We start from the raw sequence: 12020 nt of genomic DNA on the forward strand, positions 1-12020 counted from the left end.
TTCAACTTGTTTATCCACATTCTCTCCATGGTGATCTCAGCCAGCCCCATGATTTATATACTGTCTCATACTGATGACTTCCAACTGTGTAAGTTCAGCCTTGGCCTCTCCACTCAGTTCCATATGCGGGTGGGCAGCAATCTACCTGTGGTGCCTACGATGAATCTTGAACATAAATGGACAAACAAGAATAACTGGCTCCTTCTACAATAATTATCTTCTCAGTAAACAATTCCATAAGTCAATCCATTTTCAGGCCAAGACTTGGGAATAATCCTTTAGTCTTCTTCTCTCACACTGCATTTCCAATCCACCAGAAAATCATGCATTACTTTCAGACTACATCCCAAACCCAATCACTTCACATTGCCTTCACTGCTACTGCCCTGGCCTGCTCCACCATCGTCGCCCACCTGGTTAACCTGGTTTTCCTGCTTCCAAACTGGACTCTCACCACACTCCACCTTTATAAAGAACTCATAGGACTGTTACAAATGTTTCCTTACTACAGTTACAAAGAGTAAGTGAATTAACGCACCTAGGACCCTTAGAAAAGTGATACCCAAAACATGAACCTGTTTGAGACTCTGCTGCTGCTGTTTCTTCCTTGAGAAGAAAGAGGCTGCCACAGGCTGCCTCTCCACTCTGTCGTCTGTTCCTCCATCACCTTTGCAGAGATGCCTTCCCCCACCACTTCCACTCTTTCACTCTGCCTGCTTCTTTCATATGTTTACAGTGTACTTAGAGCCAACGGACAGACATCCTTATTCACTGCCTATCTCTTATTGGAATATAACTTCCTTGACTGTGTCTATTTGGTCACCATTGTATTTATGTACCAAAAGCAATATCTGAGACATAAAATGCTAAAATTAGCCTTGGCTAAGGTGTATTAGAGTCTCTCCCCTACTGACAGCCCTTCCACGGCTTCCTGTCTCTTAGGGTCAACTTCCAAACTCCTTTCCAGGACAAAGGAAGCCTGAGACACAAGGCCCAGTCCCGCCTGCGTTCTCTGCACTTTCCTGGCCTGCAGGGCCAGTGCTGCTGCCGCTCCTTCAGCCTGAAATATTCTGCCCTGGCCTTTAAGTCCTCAGAGAGGCCCTTTCTGACTGGCCTGTACCATTAATGCCCTCTGCTACTTTATTTCACTTCTAGCACTCACTGTCACATGAAATCAAGTAATTTTGGTTAACCTTGTTTAACATCCATCTTCTCCAGTAAAATGTACACTCCACAGGGCGAGGACTTTATCAAGTGCACTGCTTGAACCCCAGTACTTAGAACAGGAGGAGCACAGAATAGGTGTCCAGTTCATAGTGAGGAATAAAATTATTATAATGCCACAGTGGCTCTTCATTTCCTGGAGCTGATCTAGGCAAGTAATCCACTGGGAGAATTTGTGTGATCACAACCCCAAGCCTTCTGTGAGCACTGGGACTGGGAAAATGAGCCAGGAATCTATGGTAATAGAAGTAAGCAGCACAAATTGTTAAAGGGCATTATGCCCTACATGTGGGGGGAAACAGGATAATGCTGGAAATATTTCATTTTGAGATTTTTATTTTCTATTCAAGGCAATAGTGTATTGAGTCTTTCTAAAGCCACTCTGAGCCAAATCGGTAGTTTTATAAGGGGCAGGGAGCAGGGAGGGTATAAGAGGTAAAAGTCCATTAAATGAAAAAGAAGGTAAAAGGTACTGGGTGTAGCGATCTACTTCGGCGCATGACAAGAAAGCAAAGTTCTTTGGGAAAACAATAGTGCTAGGAGACAGAGAAGGCAGCAGGAGGAGAGGGAGACCAAATGTGAGATGGACTGACCCCATAGAAGAAGCCACAGGTGTGAGTCTACGGGAGCCGAGCAGGGGTTCTGCGGACAGGGCACCGTGGACACCACTCATTCCTAGGGTCCTGGGAGCTGGAGCTGACTCAGCGGCACATCATATACACAGGTACCCAGCTGACCAGTGTGCCTGGAATGTGGGGATTGTAAGGGAAGGTAAAGCTGGAAAAGCAAGCAGGGGTCATGAAGTCGAGTCATACGCACCTGGGGTCCTGTAGGCCCTCTGAGTGCCCTCTGTTTGTGAGGGAAAGATCTGAAACTCCTCACCACAGAAACTGTGTATTTAAAGCTTGTAAGATATTGAAACACAGATCTGAGGCACAGGGCTGGAGGGACCTGCTGACTTTACAAGCTATGCTATGGCCAGACTACCTTGCTGTGCAGAGGGGTGAGCACCTGCAAGGGTGGGATGGTTGGGGGCAAGCGGCAGGGCTCTGTCCGGCTAAAGGGCAGCTCTGGAGCCCAGGTCAGAGGGCTCTGGGACCAGAATGTGGTGTGGGACCATGGCTGGGAGGCGAATGCCCTGTGGGACTGACGGATGGGGCTCCTACGTGGCCGTGGCCTCTGTGAGGCTTTACTCAGGCTGGGCACCTGTCCCACTTGGCTCTGCAGCTCTGCCTTGAGAGAAGTTTTTCACGTAGATGCATGGGTCACCTGTCATCTTTTGGGAGACAATATAAAATATATGACAGACCCTTATCTGACTGATGTGGCACCCAAGCAAAGCAGATTAGAGCCACTGCTTCTTTGTGATCCTTCTGTGATCACCTCATCCTAACACACATAAGGAGCTTTTGAGCTTATTTATTCATTGCAAACATGTGAGTGCCTCTTATATACCTCTGTCTTCAAAGAGTAAGTACATTCAGTGTTATGGCACTGAACACAACATATAGATACAGATGTAGATATAGCTACATAGATATAAATGTAGATAGAGGTAGATATGTAATGAATGAGGAGTGTTATACAATTAAATCTGTGATTTTTGGTGAATCCTATAGAAGACAACCAAGAAGTGGTAAGGCAGTGGGTGGGGAAGAAGGGAGGCCAACCAGAAGTAGGAATTTACAGACTACGCTTAAACTGCAAGAGTAAATGGCTCTAAGACTCTGAGGCTTTTATATATAAGCAACTGGCCAGGAAGAGAAACAAGTCTGGGGAGGAAGTGGGCAGAGACCATGAACCTGCTTTGTACGAAGCTGTCCTCGGGTGCTTGTGGCTGCCTCGCATGTCACAGAGTAAGCGATTGTTTAGGAGTCACCTCATCTTGCTGGTTAGGTGATGGCTACAAAGCTGCAGAGAAGAGGAAATTTTACAGGAAAAAGACAGCCTTTGAGGACTGAAAAATTTATGAGGCAGATGAAAGGAAGGAACCCAGGAAAGATGACCCGGGTTGAGGAAAGGCAAGATATAATTTAAAACAAAGTAACTAGTGTCTGGACATTCAAATATATAAGCATATATAATAAACATAAAGTGATGTTATAACTAGCATTGGATCAGAATGAGTGCTCTAGGTAGAGGACAGCTGAGGGCTAAACCCTTTGGGACAACCAATTAGTCATGGGACTATCTCTAACAGCTGAGAAGCCACAGTCCTACCAGTTAGTTCCCCTCAGGGACCATCACCTCAATCGTCAAGATGCTTCCTTACAGCAAACAAAGCTCCCTCTCTAACAGCAGCCCATATTGTCCCTCTTCAGTTCTCTGGACCCACACAGAACTGAAGATGGAACCACATAGAACATAGACGCCTAACCTCATCAACCACAGAAACTCTAGTTACTCATGAAAATTGTGATCAAGACATTTTTATCTTAGGCAAAAAAATGCCTATAGTTGCTTGGAAGATGGTGGGCAATCATTTGCCCAAGGCAAACCACCCCAATTAGTATTGTCTACTTGTAGACTAGAGTAAGGGATCTACACCATTTCTACAAAGAATATGGAAATCTGATAAACAGAATGGCATGAATGCCAAATAGTACTATATACTATATATAGTACTATATATATTTTAAAGATTTTATTTATTTATCTTTAAAGGAAAAGGAAGGAGAGAGGAAGAGAAATATCAATGTATGGTTGCCTTTTGTGCATCCCCTGCTGGGAACTGGCCTGCAACCCAGGCATGGGCCCAGACTGGGAATCGAACTATGACCCTCTGGTTCACAGGCCCGCGCTCAATCCACTGAGCTACACCAGCCAGGGCTATATTTTTAAATTAATTTTAAGTCTACTAATAAAGGTAAAAATGTTTTAGGAGGAATTTAATGAACTGTTTACTCCGTGCGTCTATCCTCTCCCCTCAAAAAATAACTACCAATTTGGTTTAGAGTAGCTTTAGAGAAGCTTAATAAACTTCAAACAAAAATCTCCATACTATCTCCAGTAATATACTATTTTTTCCTTACAAACTGAATGACATAGTTCTGTTTAACAACTTATGCAGCTTACTTCTATTCCTGTAGAGTTGGGGCCAAGTTTGGAATCAGAACGCTAGCAGAAAGCCACGGGGCTGTAAGTACATATCCGGCCTCAGCAATTTGCATCTCCCTGTGCAGAGCACCTTAGACAAGGGGACTGCATTGTAACAACTGTTTGAAGAAACATCGTGATAATTTTGAAATGTGGTCTGCAAAGTAACCCGTGTTGGAAATACTGACTTCAAGAACACTTTCTAAGATACCTACAAAACAAGAGATTTGGGATCTTGACAAACTACTGTTTATAGCAAAAGCAAACTGATTAGAAACTCAGAATAGGAATTTGACTCATCTGTATGAACAAGCTTACTTTTATGGCAGCTAATCAATATTACAATAAGATCATTGTCATGCCTGGCATAAAAGCCTTACTTATTTTTTAAATGAACTTTCAAGTCTGGGTTGCTATATATACTCTGCAAAGTGAATATTCTCATTGAGTGTTTAAGAGCCCCTAAAACTATAAACTCTGAAGACTTAATGACTACTTACAACCAGGGTCATGGTTAATAATGTTAAATCTTTGAGGCTCTCGTGGCAAGCCACAGTTCTGATTCTTTTAATTAAGTTGCTAAAGTTTCTGTCTCTGTGTTAACCAAAAACTCTTCTCTATTTCCAGTTTTGTAAAGTTTGTTGGAAATATTTTTTAAAACAATTTTTAAATGATTGTATACATGTCGTTTACACGTCATCACAGAAATGTTATCCTTCCCCATTTAAATGTCGGTTTCTGTTACACACATTGCTCACTATTTTCCAGTCTGTTCTTTCTCCCAAATAAAGCATTGCACAGGCACCTCAGAGAGAGGAAAATCAAGTGAACTCCATCACAGTATCTGTGGATTTAAAAAAAAAAAAAACGCAACACTTGATTTACCTGGTTCACCGCAAAGAGGATCTGATTGTACACGTCGCGCTGTGTGTATACTGCATATGTGTCATCTGCTTGGTCCACGTACTCTTTTAGGAAGAGGTGTTTGAACGCGACAGTGTTATCTTCCTTGAAAGCTACCACCATCTGGTTACTCAGCCCAAAAAAGACCAGCTTAAGAGAAAAAAAGAAAAAGTAAGAGGGTGAAAAAGCAACAAAATAAAGGTCTCCACATAATCAATTTCTTTCTATTCAAGATACAGTGTCTAATTAATCCTGAATATGTTCAATAGAAATTAATATTTGGCAGCTAGTGAATTAATTTACCCTTAAAGATGAGATTGGTTTCTAGATCCAAAGCAAAAGAAAATGGCTTTGCATCTTTTCGACATTCATTTTCACATATGATCGTACTTATGGCATTGCCCCAGCCATCTAAAGCTTTAGGAGTTTGGAGAAGTCCTTTTGTTCTTCGAGTGTTCAGAGGAGCAAAGCTACTTTGGCTACAAAATAGGAAGGTTTACTGAAAAATAAATGAGAGAAACCCTGAAGTATGTGCAGAACCAGGGCAGAGGACATCTGGGGAGCTAAGAAGGTAGTAGAGAACTTTAACACTTGGGAGGACATAATTCAACTAGAGGAACAGTGAGGAAAAAATATTAGTGGAACAAAGGGAGACAGGTGGTTCAGGGACTTGAACAGCAAGTAGGGAGTTTAAAAATGAATTCTGAAGGATATCAAGAAGGTATCTAATAGAATGTAAGAAACACTTTAAATAAATCTAAGTCCTACAAGCTATATTTCTAGCTCTAATTACCAAAACTGTGACAATAAGACCCAAAATAAAAAACATCCTTTGAACTCATCTGTAAATTATATTAATATAACATATCCTTAATATTCATGCAGGATTGACCCCAGACCTGCACATGAAACCAGCTGTTCACACACAGAAAGTCTGTTTAACTGCACCGCTATCCCAGTAACATAAACTCCGTCAGTCATATCCAAAACCTACTTTATTCCACCCTACTTTATTCCAGGTCTCTTTCACCTCTCTGTCCTTCTGAACCACCTCAATCTCTCTCTATTCCCTACGCCACACGGACTCGTACAGGAACGTACTCACGTGCACGTAGTTTAGAACAAACGCTCTGACGTCAGTCCCACAGTGAGCAGGGTGTATTTTGTACAGGAAAAGAGACGGACACTGAGCACCTAGGGGCGACACTCTCTTCCAGAACTTTCCTCATTCTAATCCCACAGGATAGTTTCTTCATGTCCCACTTTACGACACGAGTACAGAAAGGTTCAGAGAAGTTAAATAATTTTTCTAAGTCCTATTACCAAAAAGAATATAGTTAAAAACTTGAATCCATCCAACAGACCAAACCCAAGCTACACAAAGTACTCCAGAGTCCGACCAGGAAAAACAGAGAGCAGACAAAGCTTCTCCCCTTTCTCCTCGCCTTGCACACGTACGCCCTATACTCTACACATGTCCCCTCTCCTCACCTAACTCCACTCCCATTTCCCAAGAGCCTCTTTAAGTTGAAAGTCCTATTTAAATCCTAATAACTAACGTGGTTGGATATTCCAGGAATTTTTACATCTATTGAAACCGAAAACCAAAAAGCCTCCAGAGAATTCACAAACACATTTCTACCAACTCATTCAAATACAGGAAGACCTCCCATGTGCTGGTCCTGAACTAGATGCTGAATGAGAAGTCACCAGTCCCTGCCCTTTCGGGCCTACAGGCGGACAGGCGGGCCCCTGGCTGAGACAGAACTGCTATGACTAGTAAGCTGAGCCAGGACATGGGAAGTACTAGGATGCCCATCATTTTACCCATCTTTCTTTTGCTACCAAAACACAAAGTCTCCAACTTAACAGAAAATCCACCTTCTTTTTCTCTGAAAAGAGGGACTCTGTCACCAAGTCACCCTTGTTGATTAGTTACAAAGTTGTCTTTATGTAATATTTGCTTGATTGCTCAGATATAAATTAAGGAAAGATCTCAATTAAGAAACCCTCAGTTCATTTCAAAAACATGCTGAACTTACCTAAATGCCTTTCACATGTTTGTTGCTAACAGGCTTAACATTTTAAACTATTGGCTAATTTTCCTCTCGACCACTCTAGGACACACAGGAAGATGAGCTCCCTAAAAGATTAAGGAGTAATTAAGATCCTAAGTCTCAGAGGGAATAAATCTGTTGAAATTTCAGTTCTGTTCTTCTGGTTTCCTGACTATGAAAGGCTATTTTACCTCACTAAGCCTCAGTGTTCTCATCCATGAAATGGAAATGCCAGTATCTGTGATTTAAGAATCCAACAAGATGATGTTCAGACTGAAACACAATTCTCATTTAGATAGAAAATATTCATGTTCAAACATTTGCTTTGAATGAGAGATAATTACTTTCACCAACAGAAAAACGTATGTGCACAAGAGTAAATCACAATCAGTATGAATAAAGAATCGAAAAATATAGGCTTTTCCAACTTGTCAAATATATACTGAGAGCTGAGCATCCATTTTCATGGTGATACATTAGAGAGAGTGCCCCAGCCCCTGAAGTCCTGTTTCAGCCGCTGGTGCTCACCTGGATAGTCACCATTGCAAGTTTTATAATTTGAATGGCAAGTTTCCATGGTTTTCTACCTCGAGCCCAGAACTTCTCACAAGGATTCATGAAAAAAAATTTGAGTTTTCGCCTCATCTGGTCTTCTAACAGCAGCTGCTCGGAGGGAGATGTGTTCTGGTTAAAGGTGCAGCAGTTTTCCTCCTGGCGAGAGCTGCAGCTACTTATAACTACCTCGGGGTTCGCCATCTCTACAGGAAAAAACAAACAAACAAACAAAAGGGTTTCCATTCTGTACGTGAAGGCACAAGTTGATATTCTTTGCTATTGCAGGACAGTTGAAGGAGCCTAAACTACAGATCCGGTTGCAAACAAGCACCACTGTTTTCAACTGCACTTTAGATGGTTAGAAACTCAATTAGAATATTACAAGCCATTTTCCTTTTTGTTTGTTATTAAATGAATATTTATCCAGTTGAAATTTACCAAATGTTAGGGCTGCTTCTATTAGTAAAAAGTTACATGTACATGCACATATACACAGTACAATCACCTTCCTGTCTCATTCACTAACAGCTGTAGTTGGGACGTGGGGTGTGATCCAAAAGCCCAGGTCAGGGATTCAGAGGGTAGATGGGCCTTGAAACTACGTGCAAAATGTTTTTTATATGTGGACATGGCTACTTTTCTTGGGGAGGAACTTAAAGATGTATCAGATTATCAAAAAAAGTTTTAAATCAATGAGTTCTGTTTGGTTTTTAATCCTGGTTCTACTACTTGATACTTTTAGGACACAAGGCAAGTCACTTAGCCTCTCTGACCTCAGTTTTCTTTTCTGCAAAATGATGATAACAGTAGCTGCCCTCATGTGATCGTATTGAGCATTAAATGAAAATGCAAATAAAGCCACTGCATAGGGTCACTGCAAAATGAGGCTGCATAAAAGCAAGCAGCCTGCCCTGGCTGGTGTAGCTCAGTGGATTGAGTGCAGGCCTGCGAACCACGCAATCACGGTCTGATTCCCAGTTAGGGCACATGCCTGGGTTGCAGGCCAGTTCCCAGAAGGGGACTCACGAGAGGCAACCATACATTGATGTTTCTCTCCTTCCCTTTCTCTCTAAAAATAAATAAATAAAATCTTAAAAAAAAAAAAAAGCAAGCAGCCTCACTTTCCCTATAGCCCCTGCAGACAGAGCGGTTTCCTGAACAGCCAACAAGGCTCTAGGGGCAGGCAGTGTGTGCCCCAGGGACCTTAACTGTTCCACAATGTGGAACAAGAAACTGCAAATCCCAACGAGCACTTAGGCTGTTTCCAAATCTTGGCTATTATAAATGTCCATCAGTAGATGAGTGGATCAAAAAGCTGTGGTATATTTACACAATGGAATACTATGCAGCAGAAAAAAAGAAGGAGCTCCTGCCTTTTGCGACAGCATGGATGGAACTGGAGACTATTGTGCTAAGCGAAATAAGTCAATTGGTGAAAGACAAATATATGATCTCACTTATAAGAGGAATCTAATGAACAAAATAAACTAATGAGCTAAACAGAAACAGAGGCATGGGATTAGGGAATAGACTGACAGCTGTAAGAGGGGAGGAGAGGGGTGGGGACTGATTGAAAGAAGGTGAAGGGATGAGTAAAAGAACAAGCATGAAGGACCCATGGACATGGGCCACAGCGAGGTGATTGATTATGGAAGTGGGGTGGGGGGCGAAGGTGGAAAAATGGGACATCTGTAATAGCATAATAAAACATCAAAAATGAAAAAAATTCCAATCAGCCATGTCACTTGTATTTGCCTTTTATCGAAGGCTTTACGTTTCTGTAGCACATTTTACTTTTCAGTAGTACTTCATACCTATGATTTCTATTGTCCCTTTGAAAAGGATAAAGCTGGTTTTATTGTGTTTATGGTCAGCTTTTCCAAAATGACAAAGACGTCACTACAGAAACTGGGACCTATCTTAGATTTTTCCTCCAACTATTAGTGATACTATGGAAAAATGCTAAAAAAAATACCCCACACCACCAGGGAGAGTACTGTCCTGACATTTAAAAGGCTGGCTCTGATATTTTCCCACTGTACTTGGAAATGGAGGGAGGGTTCAAACTGTACTAACGCAGCATCTGACAAGCCACTGTTTGGCACCATGCTGTTTTTCATGACTAGACTCCCACTTCCGGTTCCGATTCAAACACTCTCAGCAAACAACATTTCCAAACAATAAACAGTGACTATTAAAACTAGGCATTGGAAAAGTTTTTAAACTCTTGATTTAAAAAAAAATAATAAGGATATTACTGAGTCAATGACACATAAGACATATTTACGATAGCAAACGAACACCTTCAAACCAAAATAATTATGATAGAACTCATTAAAGTGTGGTCTGTATGTTAAAATTCCTTTCACAGTGTAAGTACAATAATTCTTAGAGACATATAGGCAAGAAAAACCTTATTAACACCTTAAGATTTTCACTCAAGAACTAGTTATGCCCTTTTTCAAATAGGTATGATACTTTTAATCAGCATTTTAAAGGACTTTACTTATGGCACTTAAGATGAAGATGATTTACTTTTTTTGTTGTTGCTCTAAACTTAATATGAACACCAATACAATGAAGCTCTTCATAAAACATGTTGGTGAATTACAGATTTGAGGTCACATGAAGCCCTATTTTGATACACGGAAAATTAAACTTTAAACAAACTGGTCAACTGCCATGTAACAGTAACCCACAGGAACAAAGAGAAAACGAGCCATCCCAATTAATTAATTCAGCATGTGGCGCTGAGTTGTCCAGACATTACATTGTACAAAAACAGTAACTGCTAAACTTCCTGCAAACGTGAACTTCCCAGCATCACTCACGCCCTTCCGAGCAGTGGCCCCCATGACAACTGAAACCTGCCCAGACCCCTCGCTGAAGAAGGGCGGGCTGCAGCCCTGCACACCCGCCCCAGAGCTCAGATCGCCCCCGCACCCACTCCGTACCCGGTGGGGGCGCCAACACGCCCTGCCGGGCCTCCTCCAGACCCCCGCATACGCCCCCACTGACCTCGGCGGGGCGGCCAAGCAGGCGCTGCGCCCAACTGCTGCAGCTGGTGCTCCCCTGCCACCTGTGTCCCTTCCATCCGGCCGATGTCCGGGGACCCGACCCTCCCGCTTTCTGTCACCGAAAGCTCTCGACATCACAGTTCCTCCCTGCACCGCCGGCACCACGCCCAGGACACCTGATGCCTCCGGGCGGTGCAGGGCTGGGCTCACCTGCGTCCAGCAACGCGAGGAGGGGGCGCCGAGCAGGGAAAACCCGGTGACCTGGGCAAGCAAAGTCAGGGCGCCTTGTTTGGTCTCCTCTGCCCCAGGGGACAACATGTACCAGGGCGCTGCTGTACAAGTCTCTGAGGCCCAGCTCAACCAGGAGGAGCCGCTGCCGGTGGCATCCTTCCCCCTCCAGCCGCTGGAACTCGTGCGGGCCGCCCACAGCTCCGGTTCCCCTCCACGCCCTTCTGGGGCCACCGTCCAGGAGGGCGGGGGAGGCGTGGGAGTCACCGGACTCGGACACCCCCACCCCTTCCCTGCACGCCTCTCTGGTCCCAGTGAACTACTCGCACAATCCTACTGGAACTCTCGCTGGTCGAGCAGAAGCTGCCGCGAAGTGAGATGAAAGTACCCTCGCTTCAGACCCAGAAGGGCTCACCCAGCCCTCGGTCCCATTCCTCTCACGTGGTTGGAGAGGGGCGGGCTGCCCAGACAAGCGCACTGCACGGAATCTGGCTGCTGGTCGGAGTTCGTAGTCCTTCCTCTCTAACAGCTGTGCATGCCAATTTTTGTACACAGGGGTAATCATGACGTGTACGACTTTTCCAGCCTAAGGCCGGGACCCTCCCTTAGGCCTTCCAGTTTCACAAAATTGCTATGAAATTAATGAACTGTTGGCTAGACTCCTCTAGACCGGGTGCTGCGACATAAAGAGCGCTGGAAATCTCTAAGAAACGGGACTAGAAATATTTGAGGTAATGACAACGAACGTGTCTGTGCCTGGCCAAACTTTAGTCAGGCTCCTAAACTTTCTCCCAGGCTCATTTGTGCATTTCCTTAGTAAAAGTCAGTTTTAGCAAGAACTCTGCTAAGTCAGTTTACCAGAACCGCCCCCCCACACACACACCCTCAAAATCTGATGGGGTTCCTTATCTTCCACCATCCCTCAGGTGAGGTCTGATCA

General features: G+C 43.5%; 1 protein-coding gene across 3 annotated transcripts in view; it reads right to left on the bottom strand.

Moving 5' to 3' along the window:
* MCOLN3 (mucolipin TRP cation channel 3) overlaps window positions 1-11515 on the bottom strand; it is a 36886-nt gene extending 25371 nt beyond the window's left edge. The window contains exons 1-3 of one of the 3 annotated variants that reach the window (XM_037163980.2): window positions 11063-11148; window positions 7809-8038; window positions 5206-5373 (exon numbers count right to left, since the gene is read on the bottom strand). In XM_037163980.2, the coding sequence (XP_037019875.2) occupies window positions 5206-5373; window positions 7809-8036 (396 nt within the window). In that variant the 5' untranslated portion in view covers window positions 8037-8038; window positions 11063-11148. Of the gene's footprint in view, window positions 1-5205; window positions 5374-7808; window positions 8039-10853 lie in introns of all 3 variants that reach the window. The other 2 variants (XM_037163978.2, XM_053655617.1) reach the window with 2 other exon arrangements.
* Between the last annotated feature and the right edge of the window lie 505 nt (window positions 11516-12020).

The sequence above is a fragment of the Artibeus jamaicensis genome, unplaced genomic scaffold (genome assembly GCF_021234435.1).
Source record: "Artibeus jamaicensis isolate MK-2021 breed Jamaican fruit bat unplaced genomic scaffold, CSHL_Jam_final scaffold_1019, whole genome shotgun sequence".
Classification (NCBI taxonomy): domain Eukaryota; kingdom Metazoa; phylum Chordata; class Mammalia; order Chiroptera; family Phyllostomidae; genus Artibeus; species Artibeus jamaicensis.